The sequence below is a fragment of the Zootoca vivipara genome, chromosome 7 (assembly GCF_965207765.1).
Source record: "Zootoca vivipara chromosome 7, rZooViv2.hap1.1, whole genome shotgun sequence".
NCBI classification, from domain to species: Eukaryota; Metazoa; Chordata; class Lepidosauria; order Squamata; family Lacertidae; genus Zootoca; species Zootoca vivipara.
Genome location: NC_142590.1, coordinates 33,473,412 through 33,495,262, shown reverse-complemented (window position 1 = coordinate 33,495,262; position 21,851 = coordinate 33,473,412). Strand labels below are relative to the sequence as shown.

General features: G+C 43.8%; 1 protein-coding gene and 1 long non-coding RNA gene across 4 annotated transcripts in view; one reads left to right on the top strand and one right to left on the bottom strand.

Annotated features, from left to right (window-relative positions):
- IL12RB2 (interleukin 12 receptor subunit beta 2) overlaps positions 1–21,353 on the top strand; it is a 39,618-nt gene extending 18,265 nt beyond the window's left edge. For both annotated transcript variants that reach the window (XM_088673924.1, XM_088673925.1), the window contains 10 exons: positions 1,127–1,265; positions 2,672–2,751; positions 12,685–12,901; positions 13,966–14,163; positions 15,045–15,146; positions 15,236–15,388; positions 16,135–16,269; positions 17,056–17,143; positions 18,185–18,284; positions 18,462–21,353. In XM_088673924.1, coding sequence (XP_088530050.1) covers positions 1,127–1,265; positions 2,672–2,751; positions 12,685–12,901; positions 13,966–14,163; positions 15,045–15,146; positions 15,236–15,388; positions 16,135–16,269; positions 17,056–17,143; positions 18,185–18,284; positions 18,462–18,995 — 1,746 coding nt within the window. In that variant the 3' untranslated portion in view covers positions 18,996–21,353. The remainder of the gene's footprint in view (positions 1–1,126; positions 1,266–2,671; positions 2,752–12,684; positions 12,902–13,965; positions 14,164–15,044; positions 15,147–15,235; positions 15,389–16,134; positions 16,270–17,055; positions 17,144–18,184; positions 18,285–18,461) is intronic.
- On the bottom strand, positions 1,275–9,930 carry LOC148685031 (uncharacterized). 2 transcript variants are annotated; one of them, XR_015951017.1, is made up of 2 exons: positions 9,227–9,930; positions 1,275–7,227 (listed from the first exon to the last, which is right to left on the bottom strand). It is a non-coding gene; the product is annotated as an uncharacterized LOC148685031 (long non-coding RNA). The 2 variants fall into 2 exon arrangements; XR_015951018.1 differs by having other exon boundaries at positions 1,275–7,187.
- Positions 21,354–21,851: the final 498 nt, after the last annotated feature.

Below are 21,851 nucleotides of genomic sequence, written 5' to 3'. Positions count from 1 at the left end.
GTGTCTATGGAAGGCTGGCGCTCAGTGGCACAGCAGTCCACCCACCTGCAATGCAGGAATATACAGGAGTCCCATACGGGGATCAAGCTTGCAACCTTGGCATTATCAGCACCATGCTGTAACCAACTGAGCTATCCTAGTTCAGTCCTCGGCATCTCCAGGTAAGGCTGGGAAAGACCTCCTACCTGAAGCTTTGTAGAGCTGCTGGCCAGTCAGTCTTGGGCAACCTGGTGCCCTGCAACAGTCAGGGGACCTTTATACATACATGGTGGCACTGCGATAAAATAAAACCCTTTTGGAACGAAATATTTGAGGAATTGATTTTTTTTTTAAAAAAATAACATTAAAAAAAAAACCCGGAGTCTTTCTTATTAGGAATGGTAAATGAAGATATAAATAAACAAGACAAAAAGGTTTTTTTTGTATGCAGTGGTAGCAGCGAGAATTCTAATTGCCAGTTATTGAGAAAAACAGTATCAGAGAATGGCAGGAAAAAGTAATTAGCTATATACAATTGGCCAAATTGACAAATTCAATCAGAGGAGGCAGCAATCAGAAATTCAATCAGAATTGGGGGAAATTTGGAGACTATTTGAAAAAGCAGTGCCCCTTAATAAAGACTTGGATTTATTTTTAATACTCCGTAGAGATCCCAAGAGGGAAAGTAAAGGAAAGCAGTACAAAAGTATGTGAATTTACCAGCCCGGGACGATGACAAGTGGAAGTCGATTTATGGAAGAGTTTTTGTGAAGATAAAATAAATTATGCTGTTTGATAAATATTAATATACGATTTATCCGAATTAGGCTATGATTTAGCTATTCACTAGTAGGTTTTTAATTTATATACTTTGCGTAATAGGTATGTTTTGTTTTGTTTATATATATATTATATTATTTGTATGTATTTTATTTGTATAATTTTGATTGGAATTTCAATAAAGTTTATATTTTAAAAAATTAAGAAAAAAACCAGTCATCAACCCCAGCCAATTGTCACCCAAAATTTCTGGAGGGCACCAGGTTAGGCTGATGTAGAGAAAGTTGAGCTAGAATAGACCAATACTCAGCACAAAGTAGCTTCCTATGTTATTTTGATGTTCACTGTATTTTCCTTTTCATTCAAGCTTGAAAATATAAACAGTAGAAGATATTATCTACATGACCTGAAGCCAGATATAGCATACAAATTCCAGGTTTCTTGCAAGTTCCTGCCCAACAAAGGCTTATGGAGTGACTGGAGTATGTTGTTTCAAACAGAAGCAGGTGATACAATTTTGAAATGCCTAGCATTTATTTTTGTACCTATGTGGAAATCAGCTACGGATAACACATTCATGCTCGCAGCCAGACTATCATCTCATAGGAATTCGGTGAGGAATAGAAATAATATTCATATAGCCTGGAGACCCAAGCAACAAAACAAGACATAAGAAAGAAATATTTTTCTCTGTTCGGTGAAACAGATACACAAGACTAGATCAGAGGAATCAAGGGTCTATAGTGAAAAGCTCTCATAGCAGTCATCACAAATCGGCAACAAGGTATACATGCAGAATACCCACTAACACAGCAAGGATGCGGAACCAATGTTGTGTGGCCTGCACAACAGAACTTCCCTGCCTTGTCCTCTCCCTGCAGGCTCCAATATCTGCCCTGGAGGGTCCTCCAAGCCTCTAGAGCAGATTTTGAGGGTACTGTATACGGAAGGCTGCAGGAAGGAGCTAAAGAGGAGAAGGTTCCACTGCAGGAGTAAGTCTGATGCATGAGCATGACAGCCTTTGGCCAGTTGAAAGGTATTCAAATTCTAACATGCAAGACCTGCTTCATACTTATAAAAAACACAGTCCACTTTCCTTCAAACTGGACCATCGCACAGAACCATGCCACAAAGCTTTCATTTCCTCTGTCACTTAGAAAACTTTCAGCAACAATTTGTAGCTATGGTCTTTGATGTCTTTGTGGGTTTCTGTCGAGCACAGAAAGACGTTACTATAAATTGTCACCCTTGCATCACTGACCACTAGTGACATAATCAGTTCCTGTCACTGACAGATGCAGCAAGAGGTGTGAACGTCACCCTCTCGCCCGTTTGCGGCAACTGACATTTTATAGTAATACCTGCAAACCTTTTAAAAGGGCTTGGAATAAATGGAGTATAAGGGTATCAATAGCTCCTAGCCATGATAGCTATTGCTGCCTCTGGAATCAGAAACAGCATGCATTTGTGAACAGTGAGGGAGGGCTATTGCCCTCATCATCTCGGTTTAGGGGCTTCCAAGAAAGATCTGGTTGGTTTCTGTGGTAAACAATGCCATAGGTCAGCGTGGAGAACTAGCCAAGCTACTACTTTGGTTGTAGAGGAAGTAATAATACAGTTACCAAAGAAAACAGAGAAAAGATGGCTAAGTAAGGGGAGGAAGCAACAACACATCATGATGATGATGCCATTCAGGCACATCACCTTTCCACTACCCCCCCCCACCTACACACACACACCTCGCTTGCTCCAACTACACCAACCTACCTCATTCTTCAGTGAGGACCTGCCACTAGATAAAGCAACTATTCCTTCCCATTTGTTTTCTATGTGCTGTCCAATACTTTGCAAAAACCACACCCAAATCAACTATGCAATGTGTTATAAAGCTTTTCTTTCTCCCTTCATCCAGTACCATTTCAGCCAATTGATGTCTGGTATTTAATGGAAGATGTGTCTTCTGAAATGCAGAATATTACACTTTTTTGGAAGGTAAGAATATCTACGCACCTACGCCATTTTGAGGGTGTTGCTGTAAACCAAAAGTGTAATAGTTCCTTACCCTAATTTAGGGGTGGGAAACCTGTGGCTGCCCAGGTTTTGTTGGGACTCCAACTGCCAAGCTGGCTGGGGTTGATGGGAGTTTGGGTAATTGACAGGTTCCCCATTACTGCATTAGAAAAACAACTCCTCTTCAAAGAGCAAAAGTACATAGCATAGTTCCGAATTTCTTTGGATCAGCTGACATTCCATAGAATAGTGAGCTGACAAAGGGTGGTGTAATAGTTGGCCTGTTAGAACTTGGCTGGATTGCATCCCTGATCAGCCATATGGCATGACTGCAATTCTATGAATAGCCTGCCCCATTGAATTCAGTGGTGCTTTTGGTGGCCTAGGTGTAACTTGTAAAACACATCAGGTTGAATTCAAGGAAGTTGTACCCACAACAGGCCCATTAAAATTGATGGGCCTAAGTTAGTCATGTCCATTAATTTCAACGGGCCTACTTTGAGTTTGACTAACATGGCCTACAACTCCAAAAAAAACCTTTTCCTAGCAGAAATGCAACCATTGGCTTTTCATTGCAAATGCACAGAAGAAAGAAGTACATAGAAGTACAAAGAAGTGCTACCATTTAAACTACTTGTAGGCTGCCAGCCAGAGCCTAGTCCAACATGGCCACCGTGGAGGAGGAAAGGAGTCAAATGACACTGGGTTTTTCAGAGAAAAGAGCTTTATTTTGCTGTGCATGCAAGCAGAGCAAAAGGTGATCTGTGTTAAATTCACACAAAACACACTGTGTTGAGTTTGTAGCTACATTATATACCCTTGTTCCTGTGGGGTGGGGCAATCCTACCCCTCTGTTCTGGAGTGCCACGTTGATACATTCCAGCCTTGGCTGCGTTGGTACATTCCAGCCTTGTGTTGGGCAAGCCGGAGGCCCTCCACAGCGGGGGTCTTGTAAATTCCCATTAAGCAAGATGATGGGGCAAAGTATTTCCTTATTATATTATTTTACAAGCTCATATATTGTCCATGGGAGAGTCATGGCTTGGGGCCCCCAGAAATGTAGCCTGACTAGCATTCCTTTCCTATCTTTAAGGAGTGCCTTTTTGAGGAACAGCTTGGGGGGCTTCCTTCATTCCCTCCTCTTCTTTTGGACAGCTTCCTAGCTCGTCCAGGGGGAGGGGTTGATATTCTGCAAGGGCAAGGATTCGGGGCCTTATGGATTCATTAGCAATACGCTGCATCATATTTTGGTACATTTGCAAGAAGCAGGGTATACATAAGCAAAGAAGCAATAAAATAATAATAGGTCCTAAGAACATCATTAACAAACCCTTGAGCCATGCCAACCCCGGGAATATGTCATTTAGCCACGACATGTCCCATCCTTCCCATTGTCATACTGCTGGTGCTGGTACTGGTGCTCCCTTCTTTGGCTATTCAGACTATAAAATTGAGGCTATCTGCAATATCCCATGTGCTCTTAATTTGGACAGTGGTAGCATCGTACGTTTGGTTACACTGGGATAGCCCTTCGTATGTTATATTGTGAGAGCTCCCTTTCCTTTGGTGGACACAATGCCATCCTGTGAGTCGGTGGACTCGCAGAGGGATTGTGGAATTCCACAAATGGGCATTCAGGGAATCAAATTCAAATACTGGGCTGGTCAGAGTAGTCTCATTCCACGACACAGGGAGGAAAGGCATTCCACCGATTACTTTGGCGGGGCCTAGTGTGCATACCAAGCACTCCATGCTGTTAGTGGAATTGGCCACCATCAAAAGGTCCTGTCCCAAATCTAATAGAAATTGATTATAAGAACCGGGGCAAGCTTGTATGTGTGCAGTTGGTCCTTCAGGGAATCTCCCTTTAAACTATAAAAACTATAACTGGCAAGAGTGCAGGTGGCCATGAGCAAATATTGCTCTCCGCATCCCTGATCTATAACTTTAACACAAGTACTTAAAATTGCTCCAGCCTGGCAGACCTCAAAATGGTGAGGGGAAGAGCCGTAATTTTGTTGCTCCTTCATCCCTGCGCTCTTTGCCTGCGTTAAGATTTTGTAATTGTTTTTGAAAACTTTGGTGCATGTTTCATCACGTGGATTCAGGCCACGCAATCATTAGCACTCTTTGGTTTACATAATTGTACTACAGGAGTGCAATATATGTGTTAATGAGATTACTTGCAAAAAGTGGAGCTAACTTAGCAGGATACTTAAGCAAGATGTCCCCTACTCCAAAAAAAAAAAAACTGTTCCCAAAACAATAATATAGTTCAGGGCATCGTAATCCTATAAACACTCACAGAATCTCACTTGATGTGTGCTTGCTTTGATGAAGGCATGAAATAGCCTAGCGAATTACATATTTTGTAAGCAATTCAAAAATACAGACTTAATGCACATCCCTACCCCTGACTATAGGCAATGCTGCCTGGGGTGGATGGGAATTGTAGTACAAAACATTTGGAGTCCCCTCAGTTGTGGAAGGCTGTGGTGTGGGCAGTACATTGTCTAGATCAGGGGTCAGCAAACTTTTTTCAGCAGGGGGCCGGTCCACTGTCTCCCAGACCTTGTGGGGGGCCAGACTGTATTTTTTTTATAAAACTGAACGAATTCCTATGCCCCACAAATAACCCACAGATGCATTTTAAACAAAATGACACATTCTACTCATGTTAAAAAAAATGCTGATTCCCGGACCGTCCGCGGGCCGGATTTAGAAGGCAATTGGGCCGCATCCGGCCCCCGGGCTTTAGTCTGGGGATCCCTGGTCTAGATGGTCCAATTATCTTGCAGCTTTCTGTGTTCATCCAGAGGTTAGACTGGGGCGTAATTTTGATTCAGTCTGCATTTAAAGAAGAACCTACCTAAATCACACGTTCTAAAAATTCCCAAAGAACGCACGTACTGAAACATAGCCATGCATCAAAGTTCAATATGCTCTTGATTCCCCCTTCTTCAGTGTGTTGGCAAAAATTCTGCCAGCTTCTGAGGGTGTGTGTGTCTTAAGTGCCTACAATTACCCTGCTCACCTTCCCCATCTTAGCAGAGGGCTGAAAAGGAGGAGTTAGTTTCTAAAGCAGCACTAGGAAACCTGAAACCCTGGAGCCACATGTGGCCCTAAGCTTATTTTAATGTGGCCCTCCAGACATTCTGGGCCCAATGTTGGTTCCAACTTTTTTTTTTTCTCGCGGGGTCAACAGCGCTTCAAAGAAGGAAGTTGCCTCCGCCCCATTCTAAAGAGAAGCAATTGGGAGTTCCAGCCAGCCTGTCACGCAGCTTGTGACCCTATATGCATGCTGAAACTCTTTACAAACAGATTTCTAGGGCTCCCACCCTGCCCTGATGAGTTTTAGCCCAAGGCACTTAGGACCAACCCTACTCCATAGAGGGGGCTGCTGATAGTTGTGCAGTAGCAAGGCCAAATACCCACCACTCACACTGAGGAGACCTGCAAGTTATTCCACTCATTTCAGGGCAAATCTAAAATAGAATTCATGGCTTAAACAGAACCCTGTCTGTATCTTAATCCCATTTCTATTAAATCTCTTGAATGGCTTTTTAAGGTTGGGGGGAGAGTGTTGCATTCTGTCTGCCCAAGAGCTTGTGTCTATTTGGTTCACAGCCTCCCTGCCCTGCCCCACCCACTATGAAGTGCAGTAAGGCAAACTGTGGGGTTGCTGTTTGGCACAGGGAAATCTGCGCTCTGTTCTACCCGCCTGGTCTCTTTGTAGTAGGAAGCAGAGGGGAACTCTGGCCAGATTAGACAAGTCTCTAGTTTTAAAGGCTGCCATTTGAAAAGCGACAGGAGATCATTTTAAGCAAAACGACAAGTACATTTGTAGTGTAGGCTGCGTATGTGGATATAACCCCCCTCAAAATGTGCCTCTAAGAGGTAGATGCACCCACAAGAATAGCAAACTACTGCTAGATAGGCGCAGCTAATCCCCCTACAATAGGCCCAGCATAAGCAATTTGGGGGCCTATTGTTTCTTCCACTAATTGGACAGGGATAGATTGTTCTTAATTATCGGGGAATCGAACAGTTAGCTCACAGTTACAGATCCTCCTATATGATAACAGTCTCTTTTGTCCCGTGTTGTCCTTCTGTCCTCAAGCTTCCAGCGTGCGTAGGGCCATCAGCTGGGGTGATGGCAGCAGGCTGCTGGTTCCACTGTCCTCTGGAGATGGTGAGCTTCAGGGGCTGTCCAGGAACTGGGGCTGCAGTAGGGTGTTAGCCCAGTCTTTGACCCACACTTCTTCTCCTGGTCAGGGCCTCTGCATTGCTGTTCCCAGTTCCACTGATCCTCAGACCTCTGGTAGTTGAACCCAGCGACTGACCTCCGTGATGCCAGCCACCTTTCGTCCCTGTGATAGAATCGGCCGAATCTCATAGCCAGGCAGCATCACATGATCCTGTAAAAAGGATAAAAATAGAACACAGGGGAAACTGCCCCTGTTCAAGGCCATAAACAATCTATGAATGTAGGCCCATCTCCATTTCCAATAGTTCATATAATAATCAATAGGCCAATGAATCTAACAGTCCCGGTACTTGGCCAAGAGAGATGAAATAAATCTTCACCCAGTTCAATAAAATCTCAATGAAAAAAAAATTGCACAAAAGTTATGCATCGGATATTTCAGCCTCTTATAACAGTCTGATGATATAAAATCAAGCTGCACTTTATACTGTAAGTCTTGCTGAGGCTTCTTGCACCAAAACGCTGGGCGGATAATAAGGTCAACCCCCTTTTCACAGTCTCTGATGTGCCAATCCTGCCAAGCCAATTCCTTTCATTAAATAGAGCTCATCTTATACTTTAAATTCAGTTGGTCAGTCTCATTAAATATAGTTGGTCCTGGTGTGGCTTTCAACTTGTGGGCATTTGCATATTGGTACAGGAATTGGTTGTTTGCAGAAATTAATTCCACAGGCTAATATCATTTGTCATTCTAAAGAAAGTCACTTGTGCCTGTGCTGTAAACTTTTCTGATTAAAAGTCCCATTGATTAAATTCAGAAATTTAAATTCACTGGGATAAGCTTTTCCTTTTAAAATAAAACATTTTTCCTGACAAAAGCAGCTGGAAAAATATTCCACATCTGTATTAACAGGAATCAGTTCAGATTGAGAGTCAATTCTCCCTTTCCCAAACTTTCCATAGCTTCCTGACAGTGTCATTGAGGGATTATCATATACCACTTGCAATGGGAACCTGCCTGCAGGGCCCATTCCTCCCTTTCCCTCCTGCTCCTGCTTTCTTCTCCTCTCCTCTCTTCCTTCTGCTGCACTTCCTTTTCCTCTCTCTGTCCATAAATCTTCTGGGCTAAAGCTAGCATCCAATCCAGAGTTTTCCCCATGAAATTATCCTTCTTTTGAATCCCTCTCTCTGTGTCTCTCTCTCTCTCTCTCTGTCTCTCTCTCTCTGTCTCTCTCTCTCTCTGTCTCTCTCTATACATCTATATATGGGGCAGATTGTCCCACGAAGGCTGCCTTTACTACTGCATGCTGGCCCACGGATTAATCGGGGTGTATCTTCTGTGGGCATCTCATCTAACTACTATATGATTTCTGATACTTTGGACATATTAATTGGCCTGCATACCACCCTCCTCATTCCATGAAGGAGTGTCTCCCTATAAATTCCCAAGGAGGCAATCCCATATGGAGTGTTATAATCCCAATTGGGGTTGTGGCATGGGTACCTATTTTTCCACTAATCTTCTGGCACTTGGGTGTCATGCATGTGCTATCTTGCCCCTTCATATTCCTGATTTCTTCACTACTAAGCAAGGCATCCAATAAATAGATGCAATCATCATAAGTTGGGTCATATTTTGTTGTTGTTGTTGTTGGTTGTTTTTTTTTTAATATTCCCAAACAATTTAATTGTCTTCTCTGGGTCCTGCTCAGAACTTCTGGTCTGATTCCTCCAATTATATACTAATTATGGGGAGGGGAAGTTGTCCTGCCGCTGCCAGGACCCTTGGGGCGTCATACACACTGCACAAGGGGGTCGTCATGACTGCTGCTACCTCTTCCTTGCTTTCTTTGCTTTCTTCCAATTGTCTATAAAATACTGCAAGGGGTTGCAGCCTTGTTTGCTGACCCTACCTCCCATTGTTCCACCTCTTTACTCCTAAGAACAATAAATCATTCACTCACAGAACCACACATCGCTTCGTCAGTGGTCCTGGACCCCAACGCCTCATACACTTCAGTCACAGAGGTGGAACCACTCTTCACACACATATTCCCAATATCCCCCTCCCAACCTAGCTATTTTCCTTCCCCGGAGCTCTCCCAATGCCTTGCTCCATTTCCCTATGGGAGGATTGTTGACACGTCTTACATCCAGTGCGTGCTTACTAGACCACTCCCGGGAGACTGGCTAAGTCTCCCTGCCCTAATTCTGCTGTGGGCTTTTTCCTTCCCAAGCCTTTGGGCTTACCTTACCCCCAGGACGTCCGTTCCCCTGCGGCCGCGCCCGTTTCTCTCGCCACCACTATGTCTCCACTCACTTAAGCGTGTCCTTTTCCCTCATGCAAATTTAGCATGTGCGCGCTGGGTCAGGCGACGCCCCAGAGCTGTTCACAGTGGTGACATCACCCTTTCCTTTCACTCCCCCATCGGGGGGCCATCCCGGACGAGCCCCCAGAAATGTAGGCTGCCAGCCAGAGCCTAGTCCAACATGGCCACCGTGGAGGAGGAAAGGAGTCAAATGACACTGGGTTTTTCAGAGAAAAGAGCTTTATTTTGCTGTGCATGCAAGCAGAGCAAAAGGTGATCTGTGTTAAATTCACACAAAACACACTGTGTTGAGTTTGTAGCTACATTATATACCCTTGTTCCTGTGGGGTGGGGCAATCCTACCCCTCTGTTCTGGAGTGCCACGTTGATACATTCCAGCCTTGGCTGCGTTGGTACATTCCAGCCTTGTGTTGGGCAAGCCGGAGGCCCTCCACAGCGGGGGTCTTGTAAATTCCCATTAAGCAAGATGATGGGGCAAAGTATTTCCTTATTATATTATTTTACAAGCTCATATATTGTCCATGGGAGAGTCATGGCTTGGGGCCCCCAGAAATGTAGCCTGACTAGCATTCCTTTCCTATCTTTAAGGAGTGCCTTTTTGAGGAACAGCTTGGGGGGCTTCCTTCATACTAACATGTAGTCAAAATTCCTTCCAGTAGCACCTTAGAGACCAACTAAGTTTGTCATTGGTGTGAGCTTTTGTGTGCATGCACACTTCTTCAGGTATCTGAAGAAGTGTGCATGCACACAAAAGCCCATACCAATGACAAACTTAGTTGGTCTCTATGGTGCTACTGGAAGGATTTTTTTATTTTTTTTGTTTCGACTACATCAGACCAACACGGCTACCTACCTGTAAAGTACTAACATGTAGTAAGAGAATGAGGGAAATAATCAAGGGCTAGGGACTGATTTCCTTTGATGAGGTTCCAACTCTAGGTGCCTCCAGATGAGCACCATTTAATTACGGTACCTAGGCATTCATCCTTACTTACTTGCACAAAGTTTACATGTTGGTTAGACTAGGTCTGATCTTCATGAAGCATTCATTCTGATTGCTTTACAAAGTGTTACACATCATCTTGTTGATAATTCATTTATCCCACATTTTCAATGCATTTCCCTGTCACTTTCCAAACAGCAAGGAGTCTTTTCATGTACAGTATGTGGTTTTGCACTAGGGTAACAGAGCACTTGAATCCACTTTAAATGTGCAAACTTAAAATTCTGGAATGTGCTTAAATCCCCGACTCAAAATACAGGCACCCTTCCTTTATGTCAGGCATGACCAAACTTGGCTCTCCAGCTGTTTTGTGACTACAATTCCCTTCATCCCTGACCACTGTTAGCTAGGGATAATGGGAGTTGTAGTCCCAAAACAGCTGGAGGGCCAAGTTTGGCCATGCCTGCACTATGCCAATCTCTCCACAAAGCAAACTTAGAAACCATGCATATGCCAGACCAATGAAGGTGTATCAGTTGCTCTGCTAGATAACACCATTCGTGCCATGGGAAAAGGCCACGAGCAAAGTTTCTCTCCCCACATACCCACTTCCTGTTCCACTATACCACTGCCTCCCCCTCATTCCCCTCTGCTACTCAATTCTTGGTACAGCTTTGTTAAAACAAGCAGTTTCTTACCTTTTTTTGTTATTCACACTGAAAGTAGATTCTCATTCATACTGGCTGCTTCTTAGAAGAGAGGAAAGCCATGCTGCAGTTTCACCTGTGCTTTCTTCAGCTTGTGGTATTCTTGGTTCCACCCATTTGTCACCTTTGCCTCTTAGAGTTAAGAATCCTTAATGAGGCACACCCTACAATAGTAGGCTAGTAGACTATGACAAGGGTAGGCAATCTAAGGCCCAGGGGCCGGATGCAGCCCAATTGCCTTCTCAATCCGGCCTGCGGATGGATGGTCCGAGAATCAGCATGTTTTTACATTATTTAAAATGCATCTCTGGGGTATTTGTGGGGGATAGGAATTCATTCAATCCCCCCCCTAATATAGTCCAGCCCACCACATGGTGTGAGGGACGGTGGACCGGCCCACGACTGAAAAAGGTTGCTGACCCCTGGACTATGATGTCTTTCCCTCACATTCCCTCTAAGAAGTTCAATAATGGCAGTGCTTTGCTTCATAATACTAACACACACACACACACACACACACACACACACACACACACACACGGCTTCCCCAAATAATCCTGGAATTCTAAGTAGTTTCCCCAAATAATCCTGGAATTCTAAGTAGTTTAACAATCAATCCCTCTTCCCATGGAACACTGGGAATTGTCACTCTCTGAGGGGAGTTGGGGTCTCCTAACATCTCTCAGTACCCTTCACAAACACCAGTTTCTAGGGTTCTTTAGGGGACGCCATGATGGTTTAAAGTGGTCTGAAACTGCTTTAAATGTGAAGGGACATGGAGCCTCAATATAAGGGGAATTAATAAGGAGAGTTTGTAGTTCATGTGCCCAAGTCTGCTCTCAAAATGAAAGTACCAGTAGTCTGTGCCAAGCTAGTGAAGTATACTCTTGACTGTTTTTTTTTGTCAAGAGCACTTTGAGAGGGGGTTTTTTTGAGGGGGGGGGGAAGAATATACTTGCTACAATTGGACCAGCCATGGGCCCACTTCACCTTCCATGCAATGCATTGTGGGAGGTGAAGGTACTTACACCCACTCAGCCACTTCCCTCAAGCAAGCTTCTCATCAAATTGTAGTAATATAAACAATGAAGGGAGTCTGAGGGAAGAAGAGATGTTTCCTTTTGCTGTGGCAGCCAAATTCATTCTCTCTCAGCTCCAACTCCCCATCTGTCAAATTGGAACAATATCAGAGGGCTTTTGTGAGGGCAGTCTGAAAGAACCCTGCATTTTAAAAGGCTACACTGATACTTGAGGGACAGCAGCTTGCTTCAATATGGGAAGCCAAGTACCACATCTGCACTCACCCATAAATACTAACGAGGATTATTTGAACACATCTCCATCTCTCAGCCTGGCTTCCCTTGGAGGTTTCTTAGACTAAGTGACATGTGTGTTAGAAAATGCAGTTGAAATTCCTTTTAAAATATAACAAATGGTAACCTTAGGAGTTTCTTAAGAAGGCTTCCATGACGCCCCTCCACTACCATTTTATCCTCACAATCCCCCTGCAAGGAAGGCCAGTTATGCTTGGAAGGGGTATACGTTGCTGGCCCAAGTTCACCCAGAGAGCTTCATGGCGGGGGGGGGGGGGAGGTAATTTGAACCAGTCTCTTATGGGCAACTGAATGAACGCTGGCTTCAAACTGCTGCTAAAACTTGTTTTGTGTGTGGGCGTTGGTGAAACATGCAAATAAAAACATATGCTATTTCCCCCCCTTTTTTTAATAGACGAGCAAATTAGAAGTGAGAAGGAAAAGTCATGATTATAGAGTGATGTTTTCGGCCCTAAACCAGATGCATCAAAGAGCCACAGAAAAATATTCTACAGTGCAGACCATATTCTCACAAATCATACCTAAGACAGACTATAGCATTACAATTTGTTCTCACAATTCACGGGGAATATCCCAACCCATTTATATCACTACTAAACTAGGAATTACAGGTAAGACCCTTTCCTCCAATTCATTTGCTTTCAATATGATTCTGTCTATTACAAAACTACACTGGAATGTTCATTTTTATACATGGCAAACCATCATTTTAAGTTTATTAGATTTTTTGACTCCAGACTTCAGTTGTAATAGGTCAGCATTGTCCCGAGGAGGGAGGTACACACACAGCTTTGTTTAGTTTTGTGTTTAGTATTCGATCACAGGTAGCCCTCCCATAATTTCCTAGTGGAAAGAGAAAACCCATAACTGGCAAGGACCATGGCATTAATTATGGTAACTATTATGTTCCTGTATAATAATGCCTAGCAATTTTAGGTGCTTTATAAATAATGTATTATTGTTGCTACTGTATTTGTTATCAATGGCACACAGATGACTTAGAACAGGGGTCCCCAGACTTACTGGCGTTTGGGCCGGTTCCCACCGCGCCGATCGCGCGGCGGGCCGGCGGGCGAGGGAGTGCGCGCCCGTGCGCATGCGCACGGGCGCTTACTGGCGCGGCGGCGCGCTTCCAGGGTGGAAAAAGCGCTGAAAATCCGTTGTGCGCATGCGTATGGGCCTCCCCCAACCCGGAAGTGCACCAGAAATGACCTCTTCCGGGTCGGGAGAGGCCCATACGCATGCGCACAAAGGATTTTCAGCGCTTTTTTCCCGACCCGGAAGAGCGCTGCCGCGCTGCGCGCCGTAAGAGCGGGCAGCGGGGGTCGTCGCGGGCCGGATTGGCAGGCCAATTGGGCCGCATCCGGCCCCCGGGCCGTAGTCTGGGGACCCCTGACTTAGAATTACACTTGGGTCCAGGCTAAGCAAGTTCTTATTTAGTCTCACTAGAAATCAATGGGACAAGTTAGCCATGATCAACAGAACTAAAGCATGATTTATTATAGCCTAGACTTAATCCATATTGCTTAGTTCCAGTTCTTATTGCATCTCAAGTTACTTTTACTCTTGGATAATTTTGATTTCTGATGTTGTACTCCTGTGTTCAGCTAAGGATTTAATATTTTTTCCTGGTGTCCCTCTCTCTCTCCCTCCCCCCCCCAAAACTTTTCAAAAGATCTGCCACCCCCGAACCATCTTTCTACTGTATCACTGGGGAACGGAAGAATCGCTGTTGCATGGGAAGCCCCAATTGCACCTTTCCCTTTTATCAATGGATATGTTCTACAGTGGGCAGAGCTCCATCACAGCAGTCACTTGAGAACTCCCATAACCTGGCTCAAAATCCCAGTCTCCAATCTCACAGCAACAACAGGTAAATTGCACAGGAGGAGAGCAGTGGACATCGCTGTGGGCTTTATTAGGGGGAAGGTTGGCTCTGAGAACCTGGCAAAGGATGGTCAATTATAGCTTTTTGGATAGCACTTCACACACACACACCCCACACATTAGGCTGCAGCTTTGCACTGCACAATAGTTCGTTCTGCCTTCCAATTTTTCCAGATGGCACGAGATTATCTCTTTTGAGCTGCAGCTCTCATCATAGTCACTGGAGGCAAAAGAGGAATTTGTGTTGTCAGTCTCAATGAGCTGAACTCATCTAATAAAAGCAAGCTGCTCAACACCTTATTACTATCAAACTCAATGCTAGCTTTCGGTTCCCTCCATGTCCTTTTTTTTAATTGCGCATTCAGGATGATTTGTGCTAATGATGCTCTCAGGGTGGGCATACATGATCCCACATTCAATACTGTTTGCAACTGGAAAAGTTTAGGGGCTTGGAAAAGCTTCATTTCCAGTCAGTGCATAGCCATTGCTTCCAGCCAAAAACCCCTAACTTTTTATATCACAAAAGTTGTGGTTTATTTTTCTTTCGCTTGTGAAGTGCTGTAGCCTCTCCAGACAGCAATAATGTGGTAGCATTGGGGAAGCCTCAGAGAACTGGCAAAACAGAACAAATCCACCACTAGAGCATTATTATTTATTATTTTCCTTTGTTCCCTGTTTATTTGGGTCATTCCATTTGACTCACAGGAACAGCAGCTTTGTAAATGCAGTGCTCTAAAAAATCATGATTTACACCTCTGTTCAATCTATGACTAATATCAGGTGTTGTGCAGCCCATGCTTTCTCTCAAACTAGGCTTGGTCTCACAATAGACAAATTTACACCAAATACCATTATTGTCCTTTCTAGAGAACCTAAAGCCTAACACCTGTTATCGAATCAGTGTGTTTGCCCTCTACCAGAGCAGAGCAGGAAGAGCTGCTTCCACAACAGAAGATGTATCAGCAAAAGGTAAGGGCAAAGGCACTCCAGACCTAAATATACCTTTGAGACCCAACATGGTCAATTCAGATTTCTCAAGAAGATTTCATGTTTTGCAGCCCCATTAACAGGACCTCAAATTAACACAACAGTAAAAGAAAGAAGCATTTTGGTCTCCTGGCAGGAAATTCCGGACGATCGAGTGGGCTGCACCGTTCACTTCAGGTTATACTTGCAAAAGCAATTTGCCATGGTGCCCCCTAAAGTCTATGGTAGGTATCTGTTAAAAATTAGGGCTTTGCAGAGGTGGCAAATCTGTGACCATACAGATGCTGTTGAAACTTCCAACTCCCATTGGCTCCAGCCATCACGGTCAAAGGTGATAGGTGTGGGAGCCTTGCAACATCTGGAGCTGTCCCTCTATGGAAAAAATGGGAGCAAAGTTTCTCAACAGAGGGGAGGGGTGCCCTGGCTCCCATCCCACAACATGACAACAGATGCACAAATCACTTCGAGGCACTGTTGTTATTCTTTTGATTTTGTTAATTAATGCTGGGCATTTTACTGCGAAATCACAGTGAAAGCAAATTTTGCCCAAAAATATATTGGGAGACATCCAGTGGAGGTGTGCCTGCTTGCGTAAAGGGACTTCCAGTTTCTTTTCCCTTGATGCACCCTCAAAATACGCTCTGGAGAAGATCCCAATCCTCTGGAGCAGATTTCAGGGATATGCAAGGAGGAGCTGCAGAGGGGATGGGAGGAAGGACAATCTCTGCTGCACAAGGAGGAGCTACACTGGGTTTCACTTCAGAAGCAAATTAACTTGTGAGACCCTAAGCTGAAATGGTTGGCAGCAGATGGGGAAGCTCAGAAGGGCTTATTGAAGTTGCAAGACTATTGCAAATGCTTGGTGGAAGATGGGTGTGGATGGGAGAAAGTCCTTGTGACTTGATGCTAGCTGATACTCATATTTCCCTCATTCTCTTCCTTTTCACACACACCCCCCCCCCCCCCGCAGATATACCTAATACAGCCACACAGCCGTTCTCTGTAAGAAGTCTAGAGCCTGGTGCTACATATGTTTTATGGATGACAGCTTCCACAAAAGCTGGAGAGAGCCCTAAAGGAAACAAACAAGAGGTTTACATAAAAGGTCATTATTGGGGGGGGGGAGGTTTTGGCTTCATACACTGAAGGCACTTCCAACTTTGCACACTACAGGATGAGCTACTGGCATTGAAGACAGGTTTGGGGAAGAGTTTGGTCACCAGTGTTGGTGGATTTATCAGCTTGATTCAGATGTAATTCTGCCTATCATAGAATCATAGAGTTGGAAGAGACCACAAGGGCCATCCAGTCCAACCCCCTGCCAAGCAAGAAACACAATCAAAGCATTCTTGACATATGCCTGTCAAGCCTCTGCTTAGACCTCCAAAGGAGGAGACTCCACCACACTCCTTGGTAGCAAATTCCACTGCCGAACAGCTCTTACTGTCAGGCAGTGGAATTTGCTACCAAGGAGAGTGGTGGAGTCTCCTTCTTTGGAGGTCTTTCAAGCATCATTAGGAATGCAAACGCTGACCTATACTGAATCAAACCATTTTTCTAACTCAGTACTGTCTGTAATGACAATGGCTCGCCAGGATTTCAGGCAAGGGTCTCTCCCAGCCTTACCTGAAGATTGAATCTTCTGCATGCAAATAATTTGTTATGCCACAAAGTTGTGACATTTCCTCAACACAGTGAACAGCATCATAAATCTGAAATAATACTAGTTCTGCGTAAGAATTGCAAGAATTGCTGAAGGCATCAGAGGAGTGCATCTCAGATTTTTAGCAATAGGTTGGAGAATGTTTTGAAGCTCTCTTCCCATTAGAAGAAGTTGGCATAATTATGATAAATAAGTCTTTCTAAAGTAACAGATATCTTGCTCTTACAGATGTACCCAGCTGGGGTCCTGCTCTATCTATCTGCATTATTGTGGGTCTTTCCATCTGCCTCTGCTTTGTGCCATCCATTAGGCAAGTGTAAGTGAATGCTTTCTTTCTAAACATTTAACAGCATGCAAATGGTATACTGAAGAACAGTAATGATTTAAAAAAATGCATACATAGGAAAAAGGTGTTCAGGTTACACGGTCAGGCCCTACACTCATTAAAGCCAAACTCCAAATCTCCTGTTGACTTCTCAATAGGTTTTAAACGGAAAGCTCCAAAGAGAATTTAAAAAGTTGTGACTTTCACAAGTTATCAACAAATCCGATTTTGACAATTTCAGTACTTCATCTCTGAGGAATACTCTGGAAATCTATGCTACAGGAGAGCTTGTGAGCCAATAGTGGCTCATAGGCAGCTTATGTCAGGAGAATTAAAATAGGAAACACAGTTTCATGATGCGACTCTTCCCCAGCCAAGAGTACTAGGACAGGCATCCCCAGACTTCGACCCTCCAGATGTTTTTGACTAAAATTCCCATCATCCCCGACCACTGGTCCTGTTAGCTAGGGATCACGGTAGTTGTAAGCTAAAACACCTGGAGGGTCACAGTTTGGGGATGCCTGGTACTAGGAGGTAGAAGGTCCAACCTAAGGGGCTCCATGGGTACAGCAGTTTCTTGGAGCAAAAAGAAACAGCAGAGAATGGCTTGAGTGCGAAGGAAAGTAAGAGAAAAGGAGAAATAGAAGTGAGCGGCCACAATGTGGTTGAGGAAGCAGAATTAGTGGCAGGGGTGGTGTATGTTGCAGATATAGATAATAGGGACATTTTGGTGTGGGGTTCTTAGGTTTAGGAGCATCAAGTCCCTAAGATAATGGACCATAGCCGAATACTAACCAGAATTACAATTTTTAACTTGAATATATGATAATCATAAAACAGAGACATAGAGGCCAAGCCATTTAAGGCAGACAACTTCATTTGGCCCTGCAAAGACCCCATTAACATAAGGAAAACAGCATCATGTATAAAATCCCAGCATATTGTGCTAGAAACATGTCTCCTTGCATAACTATCTGGATTAGTATTTCACAAATAGATTTGAAAGTATTGTTTTGTACTGTTTCCTTCTAGGCTTTCCTCATTGCTTTCTGTTCTGCTTTGTGGGTGGCATGGGAAAGCTGTTCCAGATCCAGCCAACTCTTCATGTGCTAGAGAGTTCGCATCTGTAGAGGTAAGCTTGCCTGTCACTGGTGTCACCTGTAGAAATCTCTTTGCTGATGAGCTAGTTTCTGCAATTTGCTATACCTGTGCAGAATCATTTGCTTTTATGGAAAAGCAGTTTGCATTTAGGGAAAGGTAGTAGACAATTGTGCATGAACTGAAATTCATCCCCTATCTCCTCAAAAAGGATGAACGCAGCTTCTATTCTACACAGTTCCTAAAGAACCTGAACAGCGCTGAAGAGCCCGAAACTCTACAAATAGAGGAGGTCTTCATGAAGAGGCAACAGATGCCATTTGTGGATGTGTCCCTCTTCAAACCCACAGAGGAAGGAGAGAGCCACAACTGGCCAACTGCTGTCAGTTTCCAGGGAGAGGATCCAATTGTGAAAAACTTGGACTATGACCCTTTGATCACCAGCAGGACAGAGGATGCCAGCCAGCACCAGCTGCTGCCTTTGTACAGAAAGGTTGGACCCGAAGAACCAATTCAAGGCCAGGAATTTTCAGTGTACCTTGCCAGTCCACATGGAAATGTAACAGTGGACTACTTGCCGACTATTTCACCTGCCATTATGGACACTGGTGAAGACAACGGCGAATCTGAACTAAACCCGTTATTTATTTTCCAAAGAACCTCTTTTCTACCACAGGCATTCCCCTTTGGTGGAAAGCTTACTCTAGACGCTATACAAATGGACTGTGATTCTTTCACAGAGTAAGGCCACATTTGTGTAACATCTTATCCAGGAATGCTTTAAACTTAATGGGAGTAGACATGATAGGATATAGCACAACAGGCCTCCCTTAATCCCCTCACCCCTTTATGTGAAACCTAGCATGAGGAAGTTCACGAGGACAAAGTCCCTCATTTAGGTCCCAGCATAAATATGAGGTAGTAATTGCTGCACTAGCTCAGCCACACAAGAAATGAAAGTTAAAACGTTGCCGCATCTAGAATAGTGAGAATGTATCTCAAAAGTGGTTTCAGAGAACTGCGGGTTGTAGCCAAGTTAGCCCATTTAGGCAAGGAATTCTGCCTAGGCAGCCAGACTTCTCCCTGTGTGCCCATCTGCTCCAAAGGGTTGAGGGAACCCTTAGAACAGATGTGGGGACATGTGGAAAGGAAATCCTGTTGTGCAGGTCAAAGCCATTGTTCTAACAGGATGTCTTCTTTGGATACAATCCTGAATGTGTATGAAGCTCCCAATTAAAAAGCCAAACAGGTTGCAATGCAGAGGAGTGTGAGGGAGATGTTTGAGCCCAGTGGGACTTTCTGGCTGTTTGCTCTCTCAAGTAGAAGCCCCCTTCTCTTCTACTCCATTGCATAGCAAGCATCCATTGTCCACAGTCCATGAACAATGTGGATGTGATGCATTGCCCTTGCCTCTCAAGCCTAAAGAAGTAATATTTTGAAACCGGAAAACCTGAAGTCCAGGCATTCAGGTCCACCATCTTACAGACACAGTTCATTGCCTGAGTATGTATCTAAATCAGGCATCCCCAAACTTCGGCCCTCCAGATGTTTTGGACTACAATTCCCGTCTTCCCCAAAAACTGGCCCTGTTAGCTAGGGATCATGGGAGTTGTAGGCCAAAACATCTGGAGGGCCGCAGTTTGGGGATGCCTGATCTAAATCAACATCATGATATTGTGTAATAATTTCCCTACACAGTCTAGATCAGGGGTCAGCAAACTTTTCCAGCAGGGGGCCGGTCCACTGTCCCTCAGACCTTGTGGGGGGCCGGACTATATTTTGGAAAAAAATATGAATGAATTGCTATGCCCCACAAATAACCCAGAGATGCATTTTAAATAAAAGGACACATTCTACTCATGTAAAAAACACCAGGCAGACCCCACAAATAACCCAGAGATGCATTTTAAATAAAAGGACACATTCTACTCATGTAAAAACATGCTGATTCCCGGACCATCCACAGGCCGGATTTAGAAGGCGACTGGGTCGCATCTGGCCCCCGCGCCTTAGTTTGGCAACCCCTGGTCTAGATTATTGGGTTTAGATGCAGGAAAAATAAGGTCCCAATTTCTAAAAGGGTTGTGGTAAGAATAACACACTACCAGGATAGGATACTAAAGTGGCAAAAGATAGAAATATTAACAGATATCCACTGAATATCCTCAGAAAAGCGCCACTTTATAGCCAGCTGCTATTATGGTAGTAACATAATACCACCATAATACTTGCCTCTCATCTTCTACAGGTTATTAAGACTGCCATCATCTCTTCCTCATCTCATACATGGCAAGGTAGCTCTAGACACTAAAGTGTAGTGATTATTTGCAGTTTCCATCGTCCCAATAATAAAAATCTATCCAAAACAATGTTTTCTGCGTAATAAACCATATTTTCCCCAACAGTAGCAGCAGGAACAAAGAAACAGGGAAAATGAATCAGCACTGCCAAAAATAAACCAATGCAGATTCAGAGTTCATTGCATTAATTAAAAAGTAGAGAAGAGCTAAAAACATGGTTTAATTTTCAAATCCTATGCATGCATTTTCAAGCGATTCCCCATACATTTTCAATGTAGGAAACCTGAAACACAACCCCATACTTTCCAATAGACACCATCATTGCCTAGCTTATAAAATCTTCCACAGTAAAATGTGTTTACTAAAACAATCTTACCTTTATAGCATGCTCTCACAATTTTCCGCCTTCTTTAACATTTGCTATTCCTAATTTGCCATTTCTAAATGCTTGTATGAAATGCCATTTGGCTAAGATCTCAATGGAACAACTCAGTCTCTGTGACAGTGGAGCAGAAACCTTCGTTTTTCTTGCAGCCTTGAAATGAGTTCTGCAGCTATTTAATCATAGGCACCTGGCAACTTTTGCACAACTTCAGCTGACTCCTGTTAACAGAGAGTATCACTGTTACCAATTCCTTGAATGAAAATTCCAATTATTGGGTGCCAGCCTCAGATAAGGCAGGTGAGTCTCTTGTAGCAGTAATGAGTAGTAACTTAAGGCAGGTTCCACCTGTTATGGCAGCAAAATTCTGAGATTTCTACTTTGCCTTGTTTGATATTAAAAATGCCATTTTGACAAAGCAGCCATTCCAGGTTGTCTGCAATGCCTATTTTTTTTTATTAAAAGAACAAGACAGTACTATATAGGTGGCTTGAGGTGCCAAACCTGAAAAGCTTGTTCCAACAGAGGTCAGTTTATTGTGATACTGATGCCTACTCCCAAGACATACCTTCGTCATTGCATTTCTCTAGAGCAGGAGTAGCCAACATGGTGCCCTCCAGAGGTTTCAGATGAAAACTCACCATCCCTGACCCATTGGCCACGCTGCTTTGGGCTGAGAGTTTTAAACATTACTTAAGGATAACAATAGTTTCATCACCACTTAGCTTGCCTCTTGTTCTTTCTAGGGTAGGAGATTAAAACAAATACTGTGGTTTTCTTTGAGCCTTTAAATTCCTTGAAGTGAGATCATGGGTTGTTCTCCAATAACTGATCGTAAGAGCAGGTCTTTAAAACACAGAACTTGTTGAAGGATTTACACTTTTTGTTACACTTTGTTCCATTATCACTCCCTCGATTT